The sequence below is a fragment of the Magallana gigas genome, chromosome 7 (assembly GCF_963853765.1).
Source record: "Magallana gigas chromosome 7, xbMagGiga1.1, whole genome shotgun sequence".
NCBI classification, from domain to species: domain Eukaryota; kingdom Metazoa; phylum Mollusca; class Bivalvia; order Ostreida; family Ostreidae; genus Magallana; species Magallana gigas.
Genome location: NC_088859.1, coordinates 20,236,278 through 20,263,336, shown reverse-complemented (window position 1 = coordinate 20,263,336; position 27,059 = coordinate 20,236,278). Strand labels below are relative to the sequence as shown.

Here is a 27,059-nt window from a genome sequence, read left to right as displayed (position 1 = left end):
ACTTTGTGATCCCTACAAAATTATTTTTTTTTAAAGTTATATAAATTCTAAAGGTCACAAGTATGTACACAGGTGTAGCCTGCATGATCTTTGCATGCACGTTAATTTTGAATTGAGTTCACTTTCATCTGGGCAAGAAATACCGGTACAGTAAATTGTACATTTGCAGACTCACATGAAAATCAAACAGCTTTCGCATCATCATCATCACTGATACTGTCAATGTAAACTAGCATCTAGACTTTCATTGCACAAAAATTAATCCCAGGTGTGTGGTAAGTTATTGTCTCAGGCTATCAACTGTAAAAATATGCCAGCAAGTACTGGTATGTACACATTAATTATCATAACAGAGCAGATTGTCCAACTTATAGTTTGATTGACCTTTTGACAGTAGTCATTTAGATATACAAATTACTAGCGCTCATGAACTTATTTTTTTTTTATTTCTTTCATAACAAAATATTGCCATGTAACAGTATATATAGATGCAACATAAATGAATCAAGATGGACAACTCCTGAAATGCATACATGCTGTACAGACCTTCATGACAGTGAGCATGGCGAGTGTCTTGATCTTGTATTATTTAAGTTGGAGAAAATTTAATAAATATCATGTTTTAGACAGAGTAAATATTAACTGAATTATTTCTGATTGAGAGAGAGAGAGAGAGAGAGAGAGTGTTCCTTTATATTTTCCCTCATTTCCGAACTTTTTAAACTTCTCGACTCATTCTGTTTCTTACATATAATTACCAGGATGTTTCTTCAATATCTGCTGTTTGAATTGCATAGTTGTTATAAGCTTCTATAAAAAATTATGTAATTAATTCAAGTGGTCTACATTACACATCGGCATAATCAGGATAATCATTTCCTATATATCAATGAATAGGATGAGAACATGTCCTTAGCAATAACCAATCAAACTATAACAAGTTCTTCATTCCTTGATGGCTGTGAAAGCATGGCAATTTTTCATTATACATGTGTATTCTAAAAACTCAGAAAACTTCTTTGCTAAGTTTTCAAGAGAATGAGAGAGGGATGGACAGACAGACAGACACTGATACATACAGAGAGAGAAAGGGAGGGAAGAAGGAAGGGATGGGGGGAGGGAGAGGGAGGTGATCAATAGAGAGGGATGGAGGCTGATTTATTTATGCATCAGGCATTGCAATATACTTACATCTTTTTCTTGCGTTTGGTCATTCAGATCACAGAGCAATGGAATGGGTTGTGGGCGGCTTGTCAGGTAATAGAACGTGGTAGTGGTTACAGCCGCTAGAGTCACAGCACCAGCTCCCAGTAGCTTCAAGTAATCCATATTTCGTATTTTCTCTCTGAAATTATAAAGTTTATCAAGTTTAAAATTTAGAATCTGTGCCTGCATAGATATTGCCTCTGTGGTTCAGTGAACCACATAATTCAAAGTGCTTTTCTTTTATCAGTAAAATGGTATTATCATTTTACTAACAGTTTGCTTGTCGGGCCGTGCTAAAATTTTGTATGCCGATTATTATATTCCTCACCGATTGGTTGATGTGGATGCTAATATGCATATCAAACACAGAACCCAGAAACGCACTGACCAATGCCATTGCATGATGTTTTGGTATTGAATATTAACACGTGGACAGTCCATAAGCCTGTTGTTTATTAAATTGTTTATTTCTTTATGTTATTAACTTCGTTAATATCCAATAGTTTCCGTAATATTTGGTTTACTTCAAGACTGGTTATTTAATGCAAGAGCGCTTCCGCTCCAGTATAAATAGATTTACAGGGGAGTATTCGATTAACGCAACGTTCGTTAAACAAATAGAAATGGTGGAGGACGTTTATTTAATTTGAATACGTTGTCCATCTACCCCTTTCTAGCGTTTTGTTACCGATATAAAAATTGATGAAACAGTATGTAACTGTTAGTACCATATGCAGAAGACCCCGTCAAGGAGGTCCGAGTAAAATGGAGTAGGTATACTACTATAAATCACTTATTTCTAGGCATATATATTTAATACATTTAACAAACAACAAGATTTGGACTGTCCACGTGTTGTTATTCACTACCCAAAAAATCATGTAATGTCAATGGTCAGTGCGTTTCTGGGTTCTGTGCTTGATATGCAAATTAGTATTAACTTCAATGAAATCGAACAACCAATCGATGAGTAATATGATAATCAGCGTACAAAATGTTAGCACGGCCCTACAAGCAAACTGGCACGCTGTTAGTAAAATGATAATAAAAAGTTGTCCAAACTACCAGCCAATATAACAGTTGAAGTCACTTATTGACGTGCTAGAAGACTGTAGGAAATGTTTCATTATTCAAAAATTGATGTTCGTGAAAAATTCAATTATACAGACCTTAATTATTTTATTCTGACGATTGCAGATGTGTGCAACTTTTAAATTACAATCTATTATATCCAGCGAAAAAAGTCTGTACGTTAATAAATTATACGGGTATCTCCAGTTGCTCTAATGACAATTTTTACCAACTGTCAATTATATACATGTGAGAATATGCATCAATTTTCATAAAAACAGACTTCAAAGCAGATGGTACATGGGGTTGGTTGCCTATCAACCAATCGATACAACTCGGTCATATATGAGCAAACATGTATTTATTATTTCGGTTATATGCAATACATGTCATAGACAAAGGAAGCTAAAAAAAATATAACAAGAGGCCCAGGGGCCACATCGCTCACCTGATCAACAATTGCCTTAATTCTGATCAAATTAGCATTACAGTATCAAAATATCTTGACAACTAAGTACAGTAGATCTTGCTAAAAAAAATAGAAAATCTGTCAATTTTTATCCACCTCTTTTTTTGGGTAAATACCAAGCCCCTTTTGTTGTTGTACCTGTAAGAAGATTTTTCTCTATTCCAATTTACCCCCCCCCCCCCCCCCCTCCATTTGGTGGCCCCCCTTTTCTCTAGGGAATCATGGTTTCATCAAACTTAAATCTGCATAACCTGTGCTTTCACACTAAGTACTGAGTTTTGGACCGAAAACTTTCCCAGAATATTTTTAAAGATTTTTCTCTATATATTCCTATGTAAAAATTCAAACTGCCGTCACGGCCCAGCCCTATCACTAGGGACTGTGATTTTGCAAACTTGAATTTACACTATCCGAGGATGCCTCTACACGAGTTTAGGCTTTTCTGGCCAAATAGTCTTTAAAAAGAAGATATTAAAGATTTTCTCTATATATTCCTATGTAAAAATTCATCCCCCATTGTGGCCTCACCATACCCCATGACTATTATTTAAACAAACTTGAATCTTTACGATCTTGGGATGCTTCCACTTAAATTTGGGCTTTCCTGGCCTTATAGTTTTGAGAAGAAGATTTTTAAAGATTTTCTCTATATATAAAAATTTATCCCCCATTGTGGCCCCGCCCTACCCCCAGGGACCATGATTTGAACAAACTTGAATCTACATTATCTGAGGATGGTTACAATTTGAGCTTTCTTGGCCAAAAAGTTTTGAAAAGAAATTTTTTTAAAGATTTTCTCTATATATTCCTATATAAAAATTTATCCCCTAATTGTGGCCCCACCCTACCCCTGGGGACCATGATTTGAACAAACTTGAATCTACACTATCTGAGGATGCTTCCACTCAAATTTAAGCTTTTCTGACCTTATAGTTTTTGAGAAGAAGATTTTAAAAAAAAAATTCGATATATTCCTATGTAAAACATGACCCCCCTCTTGTGGCCCCACCCTACCCCCGGGGACCATAATTTGAACAAACTTGAATCTACACTACCTGAGGATGCTTCCATTTTAATTTGAGCTTTTCTGGCCTGATAGTTTTTTAGAAGAAGATTTTTAAAGATTTTGTCTATATATTTCTATGTAAAACTTGATCCCCTAATTGTGGCCTCACCCTACCCCTGGGGACCATGATTTGAACAAACTTGAATCTACACTATCTGAGGATGCTTCCACTCAAATTTAAGCTTTTCTGACCTTATAGTTTTTGAGAAGAAGATTTTAAAAAAAAATTTCGATATATTCCTATGTAAAACATGACCCCCCTCTTGTGGCCCCACCCTACCCCCGGGGACCATAATTTGAACAAACTTGAATCTACACTACCTGAGGATGCTTCCATTTTAATTTGAGCTTTTCTGGCCTGATAGTTTTTTAGAAGAAGATTTTTAAAGATTTTGTCTATATATTTCTATGTAAAACTTGATCCCCTAATTGTGGCCCTACCCTAGCCCCGGAGACCATGATTTGAACAAACTTGAGTCTACACTACCTGAGGAAGCTTCCACTTTTATTTGAGCTTTTCTGGCCTAATAATTTTTTAGAAGAAGATTTTTAAAGATTTTCTCTATATATATTCCTATGTAAAACTTGATCCCCCCATTGTGGCCCCACCCTACCCCTGGGGACCATGATTTGAACAAACTTGAATCTACACTACCTGAGGAAGCTTCCACTTTGATTTGAGCTTCTCTGGCCTAATAATGTTTTAGAAGAAGATTTTTAAAGATTTTCTCTATATATTCCTATGTAAAACTTGATCCCCCCATTGAGGCCCCACCCTACCCCCGGGGACCATGATTTGAACAAACTTGAATCTACACTATCTGAGGAGGCTCCCATTTTAATTTGAGCTTTTCTGGCCTGATAGTTTTTTAGAAGAAGATTTTTAAGGATTTTGTCTATATATTTCTATGTAAAACTTGATCCCCCCATTGTGGCCCCTCCCTACCCCTGGGGACCATAATTTGAACAAACTTGAATCTACACTACCTGAGGATGCCGCCACACAAGTTTGAGCTTTTCAGGCCGAATAGTTTTTGAGAAGAAGATTTTTGAAAAATACGAACAAATTTTCAATAATTCTCAATTATCTCCCCTTTAAAGAGGGCGTGGCCCTTCATTTGAACAAACTTGAATCCCCTTCACCTAGTGGTGCTTTGTGCCAAATTTGGTTGAAATCTGCCCAGTGGTTCTTGAGAAGAAGATGAAAATGTGAAAAGTTTACAACGCCAACGCCAACGCCGACAACGACAACGACAACGACGACGACGACAGACAACGGACAAATTGTGATCAGAAAAGCTCACTTGAGCCTTTGGCTCAGGTGAGCTAATAAAAATGAATGAGGAAGGATGTCAACATTTTAAAACAGATTTCAAGAACTAAATTGTCACTGGAATCTAAACATAAATATCCTTCCCTTTACCAAGACATTTCAATAGGAATGTGTTTGCTTCCTTGCCTATCAAGCAAGATCATCAATGCATAAAAGTGCACAATTTTGCAATAGGGATAAATCAACATGTACGGTAAATTAACATTGAAATATAGACAGAATATACCATGATAGTTAAGACGAAAATCAATAAATTGAGACTTTAAACCCTGATCAAAACTGATTAAACAAATGCATTATTTCTTTTAAAATCCTTAACATACAGATCTCACTGGAGAGTGGTTTGATCTGCCTTTGCATGTTTCATGCAGAGAAGAAAATTCATTCAAAATTTATGCATGGAAATTTAACACATGAAGGCACATCTGTAACAGTTGAATTAGCACAGGTTTTCTTTACAAATATATAGGCTGACAATGAATTAATACAGAATCCTTCAAGGACACCAAACACTCACATCATCACCATGCCTGCCACTGAAACTCCCTGAATCAGAGATGTCGCAGACATCTTGTTTCACGTCAATCAATAATCGTATCCACAAAGACTACTGTACTGGCCTTAGTCACACCAGAACGACCGTCGACTAAATGCAGTACAATGTGCAGAAAAGGACTCATGAACTATACTATCTGACAAAAAAAAAAACTGGCCATACATGTTGTAGAAATCTGTCAAGGCCAGTCCAAGTATTTACGAGATAATGATAAACTCCCCCCTTAATATAACACGTCACATATACTGACAGTGTTGTACTGGGATCAAGGTACAATGCTCTACAGTCCATAGCAGTCTTGTCTAGTGGTAAGTCCAATTCATTCACAAGTTCTGATTCATACTCACCAGGATTATTGTTCTAAACTCCTGAATTTGATGGCTAGTACGTTATAGACTCCTGGCTTGTAATACAATGGGGTTCGTAAAGTGTATATATTGTGACATTTCAATATCTCCAACACTTAAAGTACAGCAGTGTCGACTAGGGGCTATCAGGTGATGGACATGCATGCAGGTCCAAAGTTTAGGGGTAACTAACCACAGAAAGGGTCGATTCCCCCAGCTGTCTGGCAGAAATAGGTGATCCATTATACAAACATGCATGCTTCATTCACAAGCTCTTTAAATAGAGCCCTGATATCGAAAAACCTCAAGGTCACTCAGAGCCATTCATATCAGTAGAATGACTAAACTTGCAGACAAAATACTGAAACAGCAAAGATAAATAACTCTCATTCTTACTTGGTGTACTATTCTTATCAACAGAATTCTCTGTCATAAGAACTAAGTCAAAATAATGTGAACCTCTTTTCAATTTGAGCATCTTCCAAACTGCTTGAATTTATTGAAAAACTGCATCCCTTTTATATTCATACAGTTTTATACCCATTTACATCCTTAATTTGAGCAATATTAATTCATTAACTGATAGGGTTATTTCAACATTATCTACGACATTAAAGCTGTTTACTGTGACACAGAGCATGAAATACATGTACTTATTGTTTAGCTTTTGGTTCTTATCTTCTTCACATTGCTAATAATTACATAATTTGGTTTTGAATAATAACTAAAAGCCCCTTGTAAGCATTATCTTAAAACCAAGTTATCCATGTGTGCAGAGCTTTTTGTTAGAAAATGTAACTGAAATACAATAATAAATAAAGATCTTTCTTTTTAATACAGACATGCAAAAAAATGCATGGTAACTAATTCTGAATTGTTTTGTCTCAGTCTTGAGGTAATAGATATTAGATAACAAAATTAATATGGTGTCACTATTATAATGACATAAAGGATAAATCAGACTTGCTTTAACATAACTGGTCTACAAGTCAAAAACCGTTTTTTCAGTTTTTCATTTGCATAATGCATTGCACACTCTAATAATATCACGTTTGTTACTCAATCGCTCAGTTTTATTTTACATGTACTTTGTCCAAGGTTTGATCTCTTTTCTGTCCCTTTTTGGCAATATTTAGAGAAAAAACAGATACCTGTTAGTGAAGTAGAAATCTGAATCGAAATTGAAAAAGGTAAAAGTAATAAGTCAAAGATTTTTTTCCTTGACTTGTCATTTCACTTTCCTCATAAAATCAAAGATATTGACAAGAAAGAGAACAAATCTCTTGAAGTGACTAATAGTGGGAAAATTTGACATTTTTACATCCATTTCAAAGTTCTCACACAATTTTTTTTTTAATAACAATCACTGTGTTTAATAAAAATGCAAATTTAAAAAAAAAGAAAAAGAAAAAAGTCATCTAGATATAGGTCAACTGTTGATTATCAAGTATGTTCTTGTCAGGGCTCTGATTTAAGAAAGAAAAAAATCAATGAAACGCAAGCCAGCGGCATCAAATAATTTCAGATACACAGAATACAGTACATGTCCCCCACATCCTGATAAGTTGTTGCCTTAAAAAATATACTAATTTCCTTTTTCCTTGTTTCACATTTTTAATTGTGTCACTGTCTTGTACAGAAAAGGCAGAGGTAAATCAAATAACGTTTTAATCAATTTCAGTGATGTAACTGGTACCAATGTGCAAAAATCTATACAAAAATGTTGACTTAATCGGGCAAGTTTTCACTTTTTAGGTTTATGGGGAAGAAAAAAAATTAAATCGAGAATGCAATTGACATGAATTGGTTTATATTGCTAAATTGGTTTATATTGCTATAATGTAAAAGGAGAGGAAAAGTTAGTGGTCTGGCTGGGAATCAAACCAATGACTCTTGTGTTTCTCTAGTCAAGAGCTCTACCAATAAGCTAACCTGGCCAATATTCATGATCCATCCACAAAGCCCTAACTATTAATCCTCCCTATACACTATACTAATGACAACACACAAGTTCTAACACCCTGGCAGGACTTTCACCTGTAATCTAGGGGTTGGTCAACGGCAACAAATGTAGTAGGATGTGCAGAATTAGTGGCTGGATTGGTAATTTATCCTGGGACTCCTGTTATTTTGATCTACGGTAGTCAGGATCTATACCCCGAAGTGTCCATATATTCACAAACACCCCTGCGAATGTTATTGTCATTCAAATTTTAGACCACGTGGTTTTATTTGACCCTTTCAGTTTCGCAGTAAAAATCGTGCCTGTGTTTATAGTCTATTTCACAGAATCTAGGTTCTTGTGGTCAATTATAAAATCTAGAGGTTTATTGATTTTAAATTTTATCTTCATTAATTGGTGGATAAAATGTGGTCTAGAAATAAATGTGACAATACAAAAATTAGTTTTTGTCTGCTGTTGCAACAACTAACATGCTTAAAAGAGATCCCTTCTGAGGATTAATTTTCGATCCGCGCCTGACCTAGTAATAACATCAATAGTGAAATAGACTATACTATTTTATGTAGAATGTTCTTTGAAAATTGCTCGATATACTAAGTTTTTATGCAAAACAGACACCCATTATATTTTTTTAAACATGGTATTGCACAATAACAATACAAGCATCAAACATGGCTATGATATTATTAAGCAACCCAGTGTTTATATTTTCAATCACTCTACACGTGTTTGAACACGAACGATAACTCTGTTCAGAATATTATCGTTTAATATAAATAACTGTTAGATGGTGGAATAAGACATACATCTTAAAAGCTTTCCACGTTTTAACATAAATCAAAGTAGGATATGATATGAAAAACGACCAGTACTCACGTATTTTGAGAATTTTATCCGAACACTTATACTTCCGCTCGAAATTTCACAGGAATTGAACACATCTCGGTGAAGTCTCGTGAACTTTCATTCGAGCACCTCTGGATATATTACGTACTTAGCAACGATAAAGAAAACATTCCGAACACATTCGCAGGGGTGACAAAGCATACAAACTGCTACAAAAATATAGGCCCTTCCAAATCAAATTCTAAAGTTTAAACAGTACATAACTATGTGTAAAATTATCAAAGTTTAGTAAAAAATAAATATATACTAGTATATACTTCTATATGATTCTCAGAAAATTTGGCATTTTAATACAGATTTTTTTTCTTGGCTCTCATTCAACTTTTGTTCATGAAAAGTCTTCAGCTTTATTATTTACAAGTGCTTAGCTTAAATCGTCTCTCATTACAGACATTTTGTTAAAAAGTATCTTATACCATGGCTTCCTGGTTCATTAATGCTCTATAATAGAAAAATAACTGCATGTTCACTTTGACTTGACATGCTCTTTTCTGTCATGAAAAGACAGGTGACGCTATTACAGGGAAACACTGTTTTCAATGTTTGTGGAAGAAAATATTAAATGTACACATTTTCTTTTATTTGTATGCCTTTTCGTTCAATAGGTATAGGAAATATTACTTCAGTGGTTACTGTCAAGACTTATGTCTACACTCTACAGTATGCAACTCATGGTTAACCCGGTGACAAACCTGTAAATTTTAAGTGTATATAGATGCAAGGAATGTCTTTCAACGAAAAGCGGAAGACTTAAACAGAGCAACGTACTACTACATCCTAACGTAACACTACATCCTAATGTAAACTGGAAATCACCTACACAGAGGAAATTCCAGCTATCAGTAATTAAGAGTGATGAATGAAAAAGTCAAAACTTTAATATCGTTTACATTGAATTGTATTGATAAATCATCATTTACCTGCACAGTTTATCTCGTATATCAGAAATGTATTGTATTGATCAGACTCAGCATCTGCGTATTCTTTTTTTTTCACGCTGTTGACCTCCTGCACCATCAGCCGATAATATTCTGGGGTGCGTTCGTTTTTAGTTAAGTCGTGCGTGACCTACATATGGAGATGATACTTTTAATAAATGTTAACTAATTGTTGACAACATGTCTGTTGTGATTTTCTTTTCCTATTATTTTTCTTGTTGTATTTTATCATTTTTCCATCACTGCTCAGTCATCTAAATCAGTGTATAAAAGTAGCATTGCTATATAAAATATCGGTGTATATTTTTTTTTAATTATCCACTTTTGCGCTTTTCGATTTCCCATTTTACAGCAAATTCTTACAATTCATGCAACTCATTAAATGCAAAAATTTATGATGTAACAAAAACTTAGTTTATAACAGAGTTATTGATCGGGTTCAAATTCTTTAAATTGTTACAATAAATATTTGCATCGATTTCAAAGATTTGCGTTTTGCAGGACGGTTTTGATTTTTGCGTTGAATTCCATATGATAATTAGATGCAGTATTAAATTCTCCTTTTTCACAACTCCAAAGGAAAAATGAAAGTCTGGGGTTTTTTTTTTGTTTTTTTTTGTTTTTTTTTTGGGGGGGGGGTTAAAGTCCATAATTACCTTAAGTCACTACTGAAAGACCGATCGATGCATGAGAGCTAGAAAATGTTACCACGCATTATAGTATGTAAAATAGTTGCCCGGTTTTAAGTACTCATGATATCTAAGACAAAATAGTTGCCGAATTTTAAATCTGATTAAATAAACTAATTGCCGTTGTTCTATGTCTCAACGGTAGCCTTTACCCCCAATCAAGGCTTCTTAAAGGCTTTCTGAGATGAGTCCTAAAGGCGCGATCGATAATTTGCTTGCACATTTTGATTATAATGTGAATAAAAAATGAAAGGCTTCTAGTGAATTTTAAAATTCAAAAATGAAAAATCTAACTCCTGCCACTGTCTCCTGTGATACTTGATTAGCCTCCTCCGAACATTCAAGTTTAAAGCCTTACGAGGCGAGCGTGTCACTAAGACGACAAAATCAAAGAAGGCAACCGGACGCTTCCCATTTTATGCTCAATCAGCTATTATTAAAGGGGCTTACTAACGAGCATCATATACATGATGCGTGTTCGATTAAAAATCTTGTTGTGGGGTGTAAAGAGCTGTGTGCTAAAGACCGAAATGGCTAGTCTCCTGCGTGTTCTGAGACAATAGAATCAAAGTTAGATTCATTTGTAAATCCGCTCCCCTGTGATACGCTATCACACAGATACAATTTGTGTAAAGTACCGTAGAGGAACGGATTTTTAAATCTAATTTTAAATAGATTGGATTCTGAGCATTTAATTCTATATTTCATCTGATGCCAACAGGCACGTAGCATCGTTTTTGAAAGTGGGGGGGGGGGGATGCAGACTCATCCAAAAATCCTTGACAAGCAACAACAAAAAAGGGGGGGGGGGGGATTTGACTTTTCTAAAATCTTCAAAATCCTAATCCGGGGGGGGGGGGCTGACGTAGTATATTTTTAACTTCAATTTCACTCCTAAGTTCTTTTTTTTTTCATACCAATTTTTTACCTACTCCCAAAAAAGTGGGGGGCCAACTCCATGATAATTCAATCTTTTATATGTAAATTTTTAAAAATCAGTTGCTGCAAGAAAAAGTGGGGGGCCAGCCCCCCCCCCCCCCCCCGATGCTACGTGCCTGGCCAAATGTATTTGACTTATATTTAGTGTAAAAGGAGCGTACGTGAACATGATAATCGTACGCGCGTTTTGGAATTAGTTGCTATCGTGCAAGAACTCGCTAGATACTGTAGGTTAGAAAATATAAAAACAGCTATCTCCATGGTTTCTTAATTAGCTCCTTTAATTTTCCCCATGGTTTTTTTCTTAAGATTTATCGGAACACAAGAACATTATTTAAAGGGTTTATAATTTATATAAAGTGAAGCGTCAAAGAAAGCCAATCGCAGCTTCTCGGGCCTTTCCGACGGAGCTCGATGCTTGTTTCGATCATCAAATAAATAAGTGTATGAAAGTCAATGGAGAATCTTAATAAGTTCCCGAAAAATCGAAGAAGCATAATTTAAGGAGATCTATAAGCTTTTAAGCGTTCATGAACTGTCAGTTACTTTATATAAGAGAGTAGAAATTGACACCCCCCATCCCCCCCCCCCCCCCAACGTCTAATGATTATTTTTTCATCTACAATTCAATTCATGAGCGGGTATTTGATGAATGTTTAAATTTTGTCAATGTATAACTTCAAGGATGATTTAAGTTAACAAACACTTTGCTTTACTCTGTGAGAAAAAAAATCGCACTGTTTATTCAAGGTAATGATAGTGAGATACTGGACATTTCATTCATTTTGAATGATGGAATATAAGCTTGCTCTATAAATATGTAGTTATGTAAAGTATTTTAAAATCAAAACCATGGATCATCACATTAAATCTAAATTATGCATATAGTGTTCATGACTTTGATGTCACATATAAGGTTTAAAATATTTTGAAAACCAAGAATGTTTAAAAAGTGCCTTTTCCTCTGTGTGTATTTGAAATTTAATTTTCCGAGTTTTATCAATCAAACGGGCATCTATTTAAGAAATAAGGTATCATTTTTGGATGTCTATCGGGATATAGATACGGGTTGGTCACGTGATCAAATCCCATAAAGCCCGAAGGGCTTTATGGAAGATTTGATCACGTACCAACCCGTATCTATATCCCGATAGACATCCAAAAATGATACCTTATTTCTTATATTTACATTTGTTGCAAATTATGACACTAACAATGCTCCATACGTTCTCTTTTGTGATGACCTAGAAAGCCGCTTCGATTAAAATGACGTAACAAAAAATAGTGCAACAATGTTGCAAGCATTTGATTATTGTGATAAATGAATATGACACTACTTTTGAGGAGACAACACTTTTTTATCATTTAAAAGGGAAACAGAAAAGAAAATTCACTTGTACAATTGAAAAAACTGATTGAAGCTTGGCGGAATAGTACCACCTGTGTTGAAGTCGCAGAGCGGTTAGAAATTTAAAAACAAGCGATTGAAAGTTGAGTTAGAGTATACTTAAGCATTTTCAGGGGGAAATCTATCGCAGAATCAGATTCAAGAGCATAATGATTTCCTCCGACATTATAGCGGAAAGGGATTTTAACTTCGATGATCTTTTTACGGAACAAATCGGACAGAAAACACAAGGAGTTAAATTTGACCGTGATCCGTGAATGTACTACACAAGAAAGGTCAGTAAGATTGCGTTTGCAATTTTGACCGAGGCTTGTAATAAAATCAGAAATGAATTTTAACTGAATTAACTCCTTTGACAAATTACGATTGTAATTTTCAAGAACGTCTCGTTACGATGTCGAACCATAAACATTCTGTTTACATGCCTAACGTGTTATCTAACATGAATCATTTATCCCCACAATTAATGTTATATTTTTTATGAGAATTAATGAATAAAACTTCGTATAACAAAATACAAATACGTTTATTTTTTATGCCTAAATTATGTTTTCATTACGATATCTTGTACTGTAGGTGTGTTTCAGCACAAGTCGATTAGTTTGTGTACATAGAAAAAGTAGTGACCTATATTATTCATGCGCTACTTTGACCTCTTGACCCATAATGATGTTATGCAGAAATAACAGCGGATTGCTCGAACAGTGTTATATAAGGGAAAACATTTGCAAGTGTAAATATTCAGTCTTATTCTCCATTGATCTTGTTTCTAAAAAGTTTATAGCGAGCGCAGCGAGGCGGCGCGAAGCGCCGCTCGCGTAGCGAGCTCCATAGACAACGTGTACGAACGGAGGAAATATTCGAGTTGAAATCTGCACATTGTTCAAAGAAAATTTTGTGGACCCGCGTGAAAACGTTCTTCTATCCCAGTGATCCTTTGCGGTGCATAGCAACATGGCGGAACAGGAAGCGTTTCTAGGGAAAATTCTTACCTGTAAATCGTAACATCATTTTCATTTAACAATAAAAAATTCGTTTAAAAAACCATTAAAGTAAACAACTCATATGCTTACGTAAAAAACAGTACCTATGACGTCATTTCCTTTCCCGAATTTGTCCGACAGTATACGAAAACTGTCGAGCGCAAAAAGTTAAGTATGACGTCACAGTGATCTCGAGTTTTGTATCCCCGCGATACATTTAGAGGTGGATCAAGCATCTGTACTGAATGTAACGTGTAGGAAGTACTCAGTAGGGAGTCACCGTTAATACTGATACTGCTCTCGCTATTAACGGTGACTCTTTGGCTGATTAGTTTTGTTTTGATGATTTTTTTTTTTTGCTCAGTAAATACACATGCAAGTTCCATGCTAAATTTATTGTCATATTGATTCAATCATTGTATACGTTAGGTAGGTGACAAAAAATTATTAAAAAAGAAAAGTCTAATCGTTATAAGATCTACGTGTAGCCACGTCATTTTGTAATGAATAAATAAAAGAAAAAAATTAAACTGTTAAAATATCTACATGTATTTGTTATAGTTGCATATGTGATCAAACCTTTCAATAATATTGGATATCACACACTAAAAAGAGGGGGAGGGCACATATGTCTACAACGCTTATATAACGTACAAAAATTAAAAAGATTAAAAACAAAATTGATGTCACAGAGGAAAATAATTAAAACACCGGTAACAACAAGGAACAAAATGAGAAATAACACAGACACACAATTTATTGATTTTAATGATCATTATTAAAAGGTAAAGAAGAGATAAAAAAAACAACAAAAAAAACGGCTTGGTGTTTATCAAAATATTTTAATAAGTCTGTTTAACATTTTATTAATGCTCAGTGGTAGTTTTTTGTTTAGTGTATTAAGCCTAGGAAGGGGCTATTGGAATAAAAGTTTGATATCTTCCGGTTCCTTGCGGTGGTAATAGTTTTCGAGACAAAGCCAAAGTTTTTTGGTTTGGTTAAGTCCACGGGTTGCATTTAACAATGATGACAGATGCGTGGCTCCTTCTGCGCTCGCCCCAACGGTCACACCGTAAAACATATTAGAAATGGTTTTTACACAGAAAAAAATTGTATTAATTTAGCAAAACTTTTAAAAAGTTCGATTAAGGTCCTTGTGCGTAGTTATAAATAAATACGAATCTTATGCGTACGACCTAATAACTTTCAATACTCGGTATCCGCCATTTTTCTTCAAATGCAATGTGCACTTGTCTCGTTTAAAAAGTGAAGATAAAAATATACACGTATGTATGAAGAGTTTTTCATAGTTATGCATATATTATTATGAATAAGGATACTTACCCAAAGCAAAAGTAGAATGATTTGAGCAACCCTTGTAGTTGAATGATGGCTTTCAGGAGTTTATATTTGCTGCTTTGTTCTTGTTTATTTTATGCGTGGTGTTGGCCACTGTTGTTTAGAATAGTTGAGATCAGTGGTTAGATAAAATAAAGACAAAAAGCCAATCAGTGGATTATTTGTTTTCAGAATTAAAAGATTAAATGAAGAAAAATTTTATGATTCAGGCATTTGGACATTTTTGGTGGATGCTTTATTGTGATTGGACAATGCCCATACTTTACATTAGAAGCCTATAGACTTATTTTGAGATTGTATTTAATGATGATGTTAATCGATTAAACCTGATCAGCTGTTGTAAGTTTTGCATGTAATGCTCTCAATTGATTTTTGATGCACAGCTGAAGTTGACCAGTTTCAAAACTTGAAAACATGAGTTTAAAAATTGAATTCTTTCCAACTGTGCACGTTTTTTTAGTTTCATAATATGTTTTACGGTGTAACCGTTTGGAGGGCGAAGCCAATATCAATGGGGCTAGATATGCCCTTTCATTATCTCTGGCCTGTCATCAGCTGTTCATTTCTTATACAACCCCTGCTATGCTATAGTCTGTCCCAAGCTACTGTTTCCATCACATGTTGACAATTTTTATGGAAACATACACAGCTAAAAGAAATACAATTGAAATCCTTCATTAATTAAAATTCGTCGCTTTTTTTCACAGGAACGAAAAACTGACTTCTTATGGAGATTTTATAATTATCTTTTTCATTTTGGAAGTTTCTTGGAACACCTCACACAATTTTCAAATGCTATCATCCAGATCTTATTTTATATTATTTGCTTTACAAATATATCCATAGATTTTTATTTTAACAGCCGCTTTTTTTAGGCGAACAAGTCAGCTAGAGAGAGAGAGAGAGAGAGAGAGAGAGAGAGAGAGAGAGAGTGGGAGGGAGGGGGGATTCAAATATAAAAACCGGTAAACAAATTTTCATTCTGGTATGTAAATAAATATTGTTTAAACCCTGAAATATTTCATCTTTGTAAGCCAAGGGTTTCTGATCCGCGCCGCTCCTGCAGATCACACACCCTTGGCTAGCGAAGGTATTTATGAATAACTAATAATGAAGCAAAAAATCTTGGGACAGATTTTAGCTGCATTTTTGTTGTTGTTGTTATTTAGATTCTATCAATATACATGTGTATTATTTTGATGTCTTATTGTCTAGTCTGAAGTAATTTATACATATATTGGATAATACCTGGCTGCAGCTACATGAAGTATCTACATTGCAGATCTCTGGATAATTTCTCAGCATGAAGTATTTTAACTTTTTACTCCCTTATTTCAAATGTATGCATAAACATGAATTAAAGAGTAATGACGTATATTTTTTTTTAAAATAAGAAAATCAATTTATCTTGAGAATATTTCGCTTAAATTTGTCATCCAAACACTGAATTATTAAACATTTAATGATTGATTTGTGCATTAAAACTAGAAAATTGAGATAGTACCCTAGCTAATTCAAATCATAAGGTGCAAATGATGTCCTTCATGTATATTGTACATACTGGGGTGTATAATTTAATCTGAGTTTGTCTGAAAAATGTCATACATTTGTGTTCAATGCATATTTGTGATTGTGAATGCAGATCAGTAATTCCTATTATAAATAATTTTTAAGTATTTATAATGCATATTACTCCAAATAATCTCCCTATTTGCTTTTATTTTTATGGCGGTTTGGGAGTACTTTGAATATTTATTGTATTTTAAATCATATACGTATGGTTTACACATTTGGGAGGGGGGGGGGGGGTGAATTAGAATGGGGAAATATTTAACAATGTGTCTGTCAAAGATTAGGATGTCTACAAAATTAAGTTTTGATTATCTTTTGTTTTATACTGAATTATTTATTGGTCGTAACTTAATTCTTTTTATATTTTGATAATTAATTTGAATTCTGGGTACGAAATGACCTGGGTATGAGTATGTTAGGCTACGATTTGAGATGAAACCTAAAAACGAAATTTCAAATTGAAAGTTGGAGAAAAATCGTCTTTGGTGTTTTCAAATAGTAATCAGAAAGCAAATTTAATTCAAATACATGATGTTATATTTAATAACAATGAATTAAAACTGCTTCACTGTTGAGACACGTTTTTTGTCCAATCAGATGTCCTGAAATTCATTTGATCGGATCTAATGCAACTGTTGTAAGTTGTAGGAAATGAAAATTTGTTTTCTTAATTAGGAATTAATTTTTCAAGAACACACTAGGTAAGTTTAAATGTATTTATCACTCATTAAACAAAGCTGGTAAATTATCACCAAACGTGAAGTTAGTACGAGATTCAAATTCAACATGGATGCCGGTGATGTCACTGCGCGTGAAGTTATTCTTTTTTCCTCCATCTTGGAAAAGTTTTTCAACTTCATAGGTATAGAGTGTAATTTCTATTTTTAGACATATGTACACGTGTTGTCTATAGGGAGAGCTTCGCTCTCACGGGCCCTTCGGGCCCGTGAGATGGCTTCGCCCTCTAATATGTAATTAATCAGTAGCTGAGCGGATAGAAGTTTCTCAGCATTGCTGTTCGTGAATTTTCTGTCTAAAGAAATCTTGGCAGGAAAATGGAAGTATCTGTGATGAAGCTGTTATTTATAAACATTGGTGAAGTGATTTCAAAGGAAAACTTCATGACATTTATTAAACAGAATGTCTATTGTTTAAAAGAGGAGGTGGAAGTCAAATATTTTCTCTTGCAGGATATAATCTGTAATGATTTTGAGTGGTTCATATTGATTTCATGTTATAATGTTTTGAATTCTGATTTCACTTTCACTCAAAGAAATGAAACATTAAGAATTAAACTTTTAAAATTGGACATATCCATCATGTATGTATCTTGCAAAAATTGTTGTTTTTTTTCATAAAGGATGCCTCCCAGAGGAAAGCAAGTGGCTAGAAGAGGAAGAAGTTCAACGTAAGGATTATAACTCTTTATTTAAACAAACCCTAAGGAAATTCTGTATTGCACTTGTTCAATGATTTATTAATGCACATGACAACATACCATATGGCGGAGAAATATGCGGATAATTTACACATACTGATAGTTTAGAATTAAAATGCAAAATGTATAATTCTAAAAATTCTATATTTGGCACTTTGAAGCCTATTTTTACCATGTTTTGCATAACTATGTAGTGTGTTAACAGTTATATTTTAGTTTTCTTTTAAACTTCAAAAGAAATATCATGTAAATACTAAATAGATAAGAATTTTTCATAACATTATGACTAAAAAATTTGTGGGGAAAAAATCCTGAATGACCTTTTACCATGCAAATATTTTTGTCATGCTCGTACCCACAAAATCTGATGTGTTTATCAGGAATGAAAACTTCCTTATTATGTAATATTTTACGCAGGAAATCAATTTTGCTTGTTTACTTAACATGCATTATGTTTTAAAGGCCGCGTGCAGCTGCTGCTAAGAAAGATCCTGTAAAACCCATTGACGACGAGGAAGAGGAAAAGAAAATGGATGTCAGTGGAGATGACAACTTAGTGGATGTTGATTTCACGGTATCTGATCAAGAGGAGGATGAAGATGTCATAAAGCTGGATGAAGAAGAAGAGGAAGACTCAAAGGAAGACCAAGAAACGGAAGAAAAGACAGAAACAACAGCAGAGGACACTAAGAAAGAAGACAAAGAAGAAAAAGAAACCAATAATGCTGCAGGTTTGTTTACATTTTGAAGACTTCCATTGAAAACATTTTTTCAGAGAAGATTTGTATAGACAAGTCACTGAAAATATTGGTTTGTGAAACAGTATTCCATAGAAAGGTCTCTTTATTTTTTCCTTTGAGTGATATCATTTTCAAGATAAGAATTATATACATGTACATATAAATGAGTTTATTATGTTACTTTTTCAGCATACTGTTAAAGTATAGCATGTTGAATAGCTTCCTTGTTAGTTTAGAAATGTAAGGCTGCGCTTTACATGCACTTAAAGTTAGAGTTCTAAACCAACTTGAAAAAAAAAATCTTTCAAGAAAGGAGTTTTTGTATTAATATACAATGTACATTGTACAATTACATAAAATTACCATGTAAAAATAATTTATTTGCATTTTATATTGTCTGATGCAGATGAAGATGAGATTGAATTGAAAGCAGTGGAATTATTGGATGAAAATGAGGAACAGCTAGAAGATGATCAGAAAGATGAAGAAGAAGAAGAAGAAGAAGAGAGCAAGGAGGAGGAAGAAGAGAAAGAGAAGGAAAACAAGGAAGAGAGTACACCAAAAAAGGAAGGAGAAGGAGAGAAGAAGGAAGAAAAAACAGACCCAGATGCTCCAGAGAAAACATTATTGACCCATGGTATTTTTTAAACCACTGTTGAGATCTGAAATACAGTTAAACTTCGGTATCTCGAACACCGATATCTCAAATACCACGGATATCTCGAGGTTTATCTGTGGTCCCGGCCAGTTTTACTACATAAATGATTATAAAAAAAACCGGTATGTCGAACACGGAAATCTCGAATACCCCGTTTATCTTGAAGTAAACTTACGGCCCCAGTCACCAAAAGACATGCGTTATCTCGAAGTCAAGTCAATTAACCACCTCAGTAATTTCACACCTTCAGTGCACTGTCTCTCTTTTACGCCGATTTTCTATTGAACAGATCCGTTAGTAAAGCATGTGCTATTACTGAGGTCACCTGTGATTTTCACGTCTTAACAGCCCAAAGCTGTTGAAACCCTTTCTTCATAATTACGTAAGCCAGGTTATCGACGATGACACAGATGACATGATAATTAAACATAAATTGCAATGATTATTTTGTAAACACATAAAAGTGAAAAAGAAATCAAGAAATTAATTAATTGAATACTTCTTGAGTTTTATGAATGCACACTAGAGACTCAATTCTCGGTACCCATCATCTCTGATAAACAATCTAACGAAGGACCCAGTCTTAATCCCGGGAGACAGTTAAATGATCTGGCAATAGTGCTTACCATTTAAACAAAATACAAGGCTATAACAAAAGTCGAAAAGGTATAAGTAATGTTGACTTTCGTTTTCCGTTTTTGTTCTTTTTACCGTAATCGGTTTATCAATTTACCTAGAGTAATGTATATCCGGTTATAAGAATTGCTGACAAACAAAGATGATCGCATGTCTTCTTTTAAAAAGTATTGCTTTTCAAGATAATTTAAGAACATTTCAGGTTTATATATTTATTTTACGAATGAAATAAAACACGTGAAATCTTTTAAGTGTTTTATTATACACTATGAATTACGATAACATAAATGACGATATACATGTGTATATACATGTCAAGAAATAATATATGCATTTGCGTGTCTAGAAACATTAAAGACCAATTTTCATCAACTTCGATATCTCGAACCCTCGGATATCTCAAACTTTTTACTCAGTCCCTCCAAGTTCGAGATACCGAAGTTTAACTGTATGTAGAAATTCAGAAAGTTATTGACTCCCCCAAATTTAAAGATTAGAAAAAAAATAATTGCATGTCTGAGGCAAATTTCCTTGTTTCTTAGAGTATGTAATTGAAATTTTTTTAATTTTCAGTTGTCAAGGGTCCTGTCCGAATTTCCATACTGACAGTTGCAGACCTGAGTAACCGAGATCTTCAATCACTGATCCAGAAGTCTGTCAAGGCTACACTGGATTATGATGACAGAAAAGGGTAATAGATTTAGAATTAATTAGCTTAAGTCAAGAAGAGGATGATATAATTGTGTACAGTTTGATCCAATATTTTAGAGCATTTTCAATCAATAAGAATAAAAAATCAAATTTATTGGTTAGAACTTTTTTATTAACAGGACAGTTACAATGTGGTTTAATCCCCGACGAAGTCGAAAGGCCATTGACATATTGTCTTGTCTGGCCAAACTGAAGCTTACCAATGATGAAATCAGTGTCGCCTGCCCAAGAGCTTTTGCAGCTTTGCTGGGTAACAGCATCATCTATTAGTTTTTAGAATTTTATTGTGGTTTAGCATTTAAGATTCTTATTGATCTTTTTGTCCATATTGTGTTTGTAACCTCTATTGTGAGATTCATATCAAATTTTTAATGTACATGTATTTCTTTCACAGCTACTGAGAAAAGAAGGGACAAGTTTCCAAATTTTGACGGAGGTAAGGTGTAATGGAAGCTTATCAAATAAGCACTAAATCCTAATGCCTTTTGTTATGGGAAAAATTTGAAATGGGGAAAAATTATGCATGTAACTTTTTGAAGTATTTTAATGTTACTGGAATTAAGAGGATAATGCAGAGCTTTTACAAGTTTGACTACAAAAATCCATGCCAGGTTGGGTTGACTGTTGCTGGAATAGTACAGTGAAAATTTTGTGAGATTGAATGGACTTTAAGAAATGCAGGCATCTTGAAAATTTTTCTTAGCATGTTATTGCCAAAATTTAATGTCGAAGGCGTAAGATACAATATGCCAAAATTGTAAACAAAACAAAAGAGTTTATTTCTTCATGGAAGAAATATGCTTAGATATGTCATGATAGCCTTGGGGATCTGCCTGACTTTATTTAATGTTTGTTTGTTGTAGCCTTTATTTTTCACTCCCCAACATATTTCTGATTCAGAAGTTTGGATCTATCCAATACATGTACTGTATACTGAAACATAATAATTAATGTTCTTTGAGTTTATTATGGATAAAGGCAGGAGATTTGAAAATGACCAAGGAAAGAGATGAAAATTGGGAATATCAGTGTTTTCTCCAGTTTCCTGAAATCCCAAGCAAAATGCGGCAGTTCATCTGAAAATAAAAGCAGAGACATAAGGACAGATTTTTTAAATGTCAAAATTTCACCCTAAAGAAAAGCTGAGTCAGACACACAGATGAAGAAAAATTGCATCAAATCGAATGAGTAATGGAAATTAAAACATGTTCAGAGAACTTCAATATCAACAATGGCTTTAGGATATCTTCAAAGAGAGAACTTGATACTAGAATCTTATTGGCTTGTACACAAAGAAAAAGCTTGTGTTGCTAGTAGAAAACATTTGAAAAGAAGAAGCAAAGAAAAATTTTGGAAGATTGACTTTGGATTTTACAAAATTAGTTGTAAACCTCCGCAGGAAATGAGGATTTTACCAAGAGATACATGTACTACATTCTACAAGGCAGCACTGCAATGACAAGTTCTGACTTGCAGTAAAGAAATTAAGCGTGCATATTCATGCAAATCTTCTGGATACATTTGTATTTCTATATACATTTTGGCATCATCAACATTATGCAGTCTTCAGAAACAAACGCAAAATTCTGATTTCCAGATACAGATGAAAAACTGAGAGATTGACCAATAAGAAGTGGATTTCGCTTTAGGATTAAGCAGTTTTCTTTTATTGTCCTCCAAGGTTGGAAATGATTGGAAAGCCATGGAATACATGGTAGTTTCATATGGTGAAATCTTCTTCAGAATTAACGTACTAATTACAGCTATTGCCCACCGATGGAAAAATTTTCAAATTCAGCCAAAAAAGAATGTAACCAAACATGGAACTTCAATGAAAAATAATCTGAAAGCATTCATGTTGATGACTGGAAAAAATATGAACGTAATGATTCTTAAGACATGACATATCTTGGACGATGAGAAGGAATAAAGTTTTGAGTTCTTTAGAGGATTGATTATTAAAAAAATGAGATAATATGATTTTATACTGTAAATATATCCAAGGAAGGAAATGAAGTTTTGGACACTACTGTATGGAGAAAACACTGATATAACTTCCCTTAAATGTTTATGTTTTAATGAAAATGAGATTCTTTAAGCTGTATAGAATTTAACCAGCAGGCTGCTCTTGGACCATGTTGGCTCCTGAGAAAAGAAAGCTAACAAGGCCCCAGTGGTACAAACACCCATTTTCTGCATTTGAAGGTTAAATTTTCAGGTCAGAAAAAAGATAAATCAGCCTATTGCACCAATATTCCCCCAGACACTACAGAGGAGGTTTTGAGAGCTATTTTCCCAGAATGCACCAATGTTCTAATACCCACTAATGAGGAAGGTGAAAACTTTGGGTAAGTTGCTAATGGAAAGGAAAAAGTGGTGGCATGGATGCGTCAGGTAATATTTTGCCAGTTCTTGAATGAGAGGTTAAGTTTTGCGGCTGAGTGATGAACGGCATTTTGATAATGTCAGATAATTTTAAGCGCTGAAAATATAATTACGCAGATGGAAATTTTATTTCAAGCAACTCCGCTGAAGTTGAATAAGTTGTCATTGCCTGCGAAAAGCAAAGTTACTGAGGAACTATAATTTCACCAGGTTTTGCATCTTAGAAATGGAAGCTGTTGAATGCTCTGAGACGATTATTTTGAATAGTAATATCTTCAAGTGAAATGAGTAGTTATAGGCCGATTTTCATAGCACTTTAGTTCTAATTTTAAAATGTGGAGCGTTTTGGTTAGAGCAAGAGAGATTTCAATCTTTCAATGTAAGAGGACATTGAATCTTGAACAAAAGAATTGCACTATATTAGTATGCAATGATGTTAGGCATATAGCGGTAAAAAAGTTACTTTAAAACTTTCAATTTAATCTTATGTTCATTGACATGTAATGATTTTATTTCAATTATTTATCATCATTATGGTATGTAATTCTGTTTTAGTAAAGAGGGTAAGTATTTCTAAAGCCAAAATTTAAAAAAAAAATGGAAGATTACTAAAACATAAAAGACAAAGTCTGATCTTGCTCTTTAACCTTTGCCCTTTGTACCTGTGTAGGTGTGCCATCCTGGAGTTCAAGAGTGGACAGGAGGCGGCCAGCTGTGTGGAGGGAAACAAGGATGTGGAGGTCGGGGACCACAAGATCAAGCTGAGCCACTGCTACCCCATGCCAGACCACGGTCAGTCAAGTCTCGGGTTCTCTCCATGCTCCATTTATAAATTAAAACTGATTGAGTACCAGTATTGATTCAAGTCTTTTATATAGGTTCCAGTTCCTCATACAAATAAGAAATGCTTGAGTTGAAAGTTTTTCCATCTTAGAGATACATGTGTAAAGGGGGGGGGGGGGGATGAAGAATTTGCATTGTTAGGCCTAAAAAAAAAGTTGTGTGTTTAGGGTAACCGGACCTAACCTACAAAAATGCCCCGATCCTACCATTTTTTTATGTCTGATTAATTCCATTAAAAAATCTATTTTTAAATATGACACAAGCAAACATTCTTAGGATTCATGCAGAAAAAATGATAAAATTTAAAAAAAGAATCACTCCCTACCTAACCTAATTTTTTCATCAGTGTTACCCTAAACGCACAATTTTTTTCATAGGCCTTATCACTATTTTTTTTTTTAAGTCTAAGATGTATAAATTTGTGGAATATAAAAAACCGTAACATGCAGAAAAAGATTTTTTTGGAAATGGATGATGGAGGTGCTAAGTGGAAAAAAGGACATCCAAATAATGCATGACTTCTTGCAATTTATTCTTGGTTAATAAATTTCAAAGAATCGGATGAGTTAATGGCATTCAAGATACAAAGTTTCAAAAATGATGTTTCAAGTTTGAAATAATCTTCATATTTCAATTGCGTAGATCCCTTAGTACTCTATGTTCTTACAGTTTTTGAATGTTTATGTTCTCTAGCATATATAAAGACCTATAATGAAAAAAATTTTGATTTTTTTTTTGGTCACAAACAGTACAAAAGAGACTAGAAGAAGAGAGGAAGCATGACCGTCCCAGAGACAAACACGACCGCCCCCGTCCCACTGCTAGTCGCTTCTCTAACCTGAAGAATCGACGCACCATGCCTGTCAAACGCATAGGTACCAGTCTCTCCACAAGGTACAACAAGTTTGGAGGCAATACGATGACTAGGAGCAGAGGTCGGGGCATGCAGCGTGGTGGCATCAACAGAAGTAGCTACAACAACATGGGCTCCAGCCACGGGCATGGACATGTCAACAGAAGTAGGTGTTTCTCGCCTGATAGTGAATCTGAACAAGTGGGGTTTGTTTTTTAAATACAGGACTCTTAGACATAACCTCTATTTGCTATTGTCTTTCATTATTTAATGCTACATACAAAAGTTTTAACTTACATTAGCTACATACAAGAGTTTAAACTTACATTATTGAGATTTTAATTAGACATATTACATATCCTGGAAATTAAGTTTCTGGGGGTAGGGCAAGTGAAAATTAAATTCCTTCTTACAGTTCACATTTTGAAAGTTATAGCATGGTAAGATAGGTATGATATACATGTTTCATCCTAACTCTTGTAGACACAGGACCCTCAACTGAGATGCTAGTGAACCAGATGTCGGCTCTGACCAACATGGTGATGACCAGCCAACAGAAGCTGGCTCAGCAGCAGAACCTGGTCAGACAGATGGCCAACCAGCAGAACATGCTCAACACCATAAACACGGGGATGTCGGGGGTCGGTGCCATGGGTGGAGGAATGGGAGGGGGAAGGGGATTCAATGACATGGACAGCATGAACGACAGTCGCAACAGGCGGGACTCATTTGATCGGGGAGGAGACAGAATGGGGGGCATGGGGTCATCTCAGAGGTCACAGGGCAGGCGGGATGATTTTGATAGTCACTCTAGAGGTGGTGCTGGGAACAGGAGAAACACTCCAGGTACTGTGGAATCATTAAAATTCGTGGAGGCCAATTTTCGTGGAATGCTTAAATTTTACAGGTTCTAGGTGACGCATTTTCGTGTATTCTCGTATACCTTCAAAAGGAAATAAGACTTTATTGCCTTAATTTATTTATTCGTGGAGGATGCTAATTCGTGGATAAGACGTACCCATGAATTCTACGAAAATTGAGCCACCACGAAATCTAATGATTCCACAGTATGTGCTTTTACTGAAGATTAAAGATATTAATTTGGAAAGAACACTAAGTATTGATTGTTAAGATGGCCCATTGTTAAGTTTGTTGACAGTGTTACTGTTCAAACGTAGGTAATATTCCCCCAGGAGAGTCTGCTTGCTTCAAATGTGGACAGGATGGTCACTGGGCAAGGGAGTGTCCGAATCAAAACCAGAGAGGTAATTGGAGCAACATTGTAAATACATGTACTACAGATGGTATACAGTTTAGTGTGTGACATCTTACTTTGACAATCCAGCAGGCCCTGGTTCCAGCAGTTCAGACCGCGGCCACGGAGGGCATGGAGGACACAGTGGCCATGGAGGACACAGTGGAGGACCCAACAAGCCTGGAGGACCCAAGCCTGAGGACCTGTGTAACAAGTGTGGCGAGAGAGGCCACTGGGCCAGGGAGTGCCCGAACCCACAGAGAAGTAAGATTTTTTTGTTTTTGTTATCAGTGGATTTATATTGAAGTAGGGCAGGCATTGGAAGTCTTAAGAACTCAGTCATAATGAAAGAAATATGAATGAATGATAGAATAGAAGTTTTGAAAACTCTTTAGATATACATGTACAAATAAAAAATTTCATATCCACACAAGCATACAGCAAGAAGATAAACATTTAGTTATTACACTCAAGAAGAGGACTGCTTTAAACTCTTTCTAGTCTGCTAAAGGATGGGACATTTTCATATCCCTTGTGTGTCTAGATAGATGAACATGTTGTACTGCTATTGTGTGTCCAGATACATGAACATGTTGTACTGCTATTGTGTGTCCAGATACATGAACATGTTGTACTGCTATTGTGTGTCCAGATACATGAACATGTTGTACTGCTATTGTGTGTCCAGATACATGAACATGTTGTACTGCTATGGCATCAAAAGGATAATGAGTT

General features: G+C 34.8%; 2 protein-coding genes across 4 annotated transcripts in view; one reads left to right on the top strand and one right to left on the bottom strand.

The window, feature by feature from the left end:
* Positions 1-9,979, bottom strand: part of LOC105332999 (long-chain-fatty-acid--CoA ligase 1) — a 28,361-nt gene extending 18,382 nt beyond the window's left edge. The window contains exons 1-2 of one of the 3 annotated variants that reach the window (XM_011435771.4): positions 9,838-9,979; positions 1,192-1,345 (exon numbers count right to left, since the gene is read on the bottom strand). In XM_011435771.4, the coding sequence (XP_011434073.3) occupies positions 1,192-1,329 (138 nt within the window). In that variant the 5' untranslated portion in view covers positions 1,330-1,345; positions 9,838-9,979. Of the gene's footprint in view, positions 1-1,191; positions 1,346-5,662; positions 5,820-6,048; positions 6,243-9,837 lie in introns of those variants that run through there. The other 2 variants (XM_011435772.4, XM_011435770.4) reach the window with 2 other exon arrangements.
* LOC105332998 (nucleolin) overlaps positions 1-27,059 on the top strand; it is a 209,623-nt gene that overhangs the window by 180,193 nt on the left and 2,371 nt on the right. The window contains exons 2-13 of the mRNA XM_066065222.1: positions 18,166-18,213; positions 18,706-18,974; positions 19,390-19,620; positions 20,851-20,968; positions 21,108-21,238; positions 21,383-21,424; positions 23,207-23,336; positions 24,044-24,165; positions 24,966-25,235; positions 25,553-25,915; positions 26,248-26,334; positions 26,415-26,588. Of these exons, the coding sequence (XP_065921294.1) occupies positions 18,167-18,213; positions 18,706-18,974; positions 19,390-19,620; positions 20,851-20,968; positions 21,108-21,238; positions 21,383-21,424; positions 23,207-23,336; positions 24,044-24,165; positions 24,966-25,235; positions 25,553-25,915; positions 26,248-26,334; positions 26,415-26,588 (1,984 nt within the window). The 5' untranslated portion in view covers position 18,166. The remainder of the gene's footprint in view (positions 1-18,165; positions 18,214-18,705; positions 18,975-19,389; positions 19,621-20,850; positions 20,969-21,107; positions 21,239-21,382; positions 21,425-23,206; positions 23,337-24,043; positions 24,166-24,965; positions 25,236-25,552; positions 25,916-26,247; positions 26,335-26,414; positions 26,589-27,059) is intronic.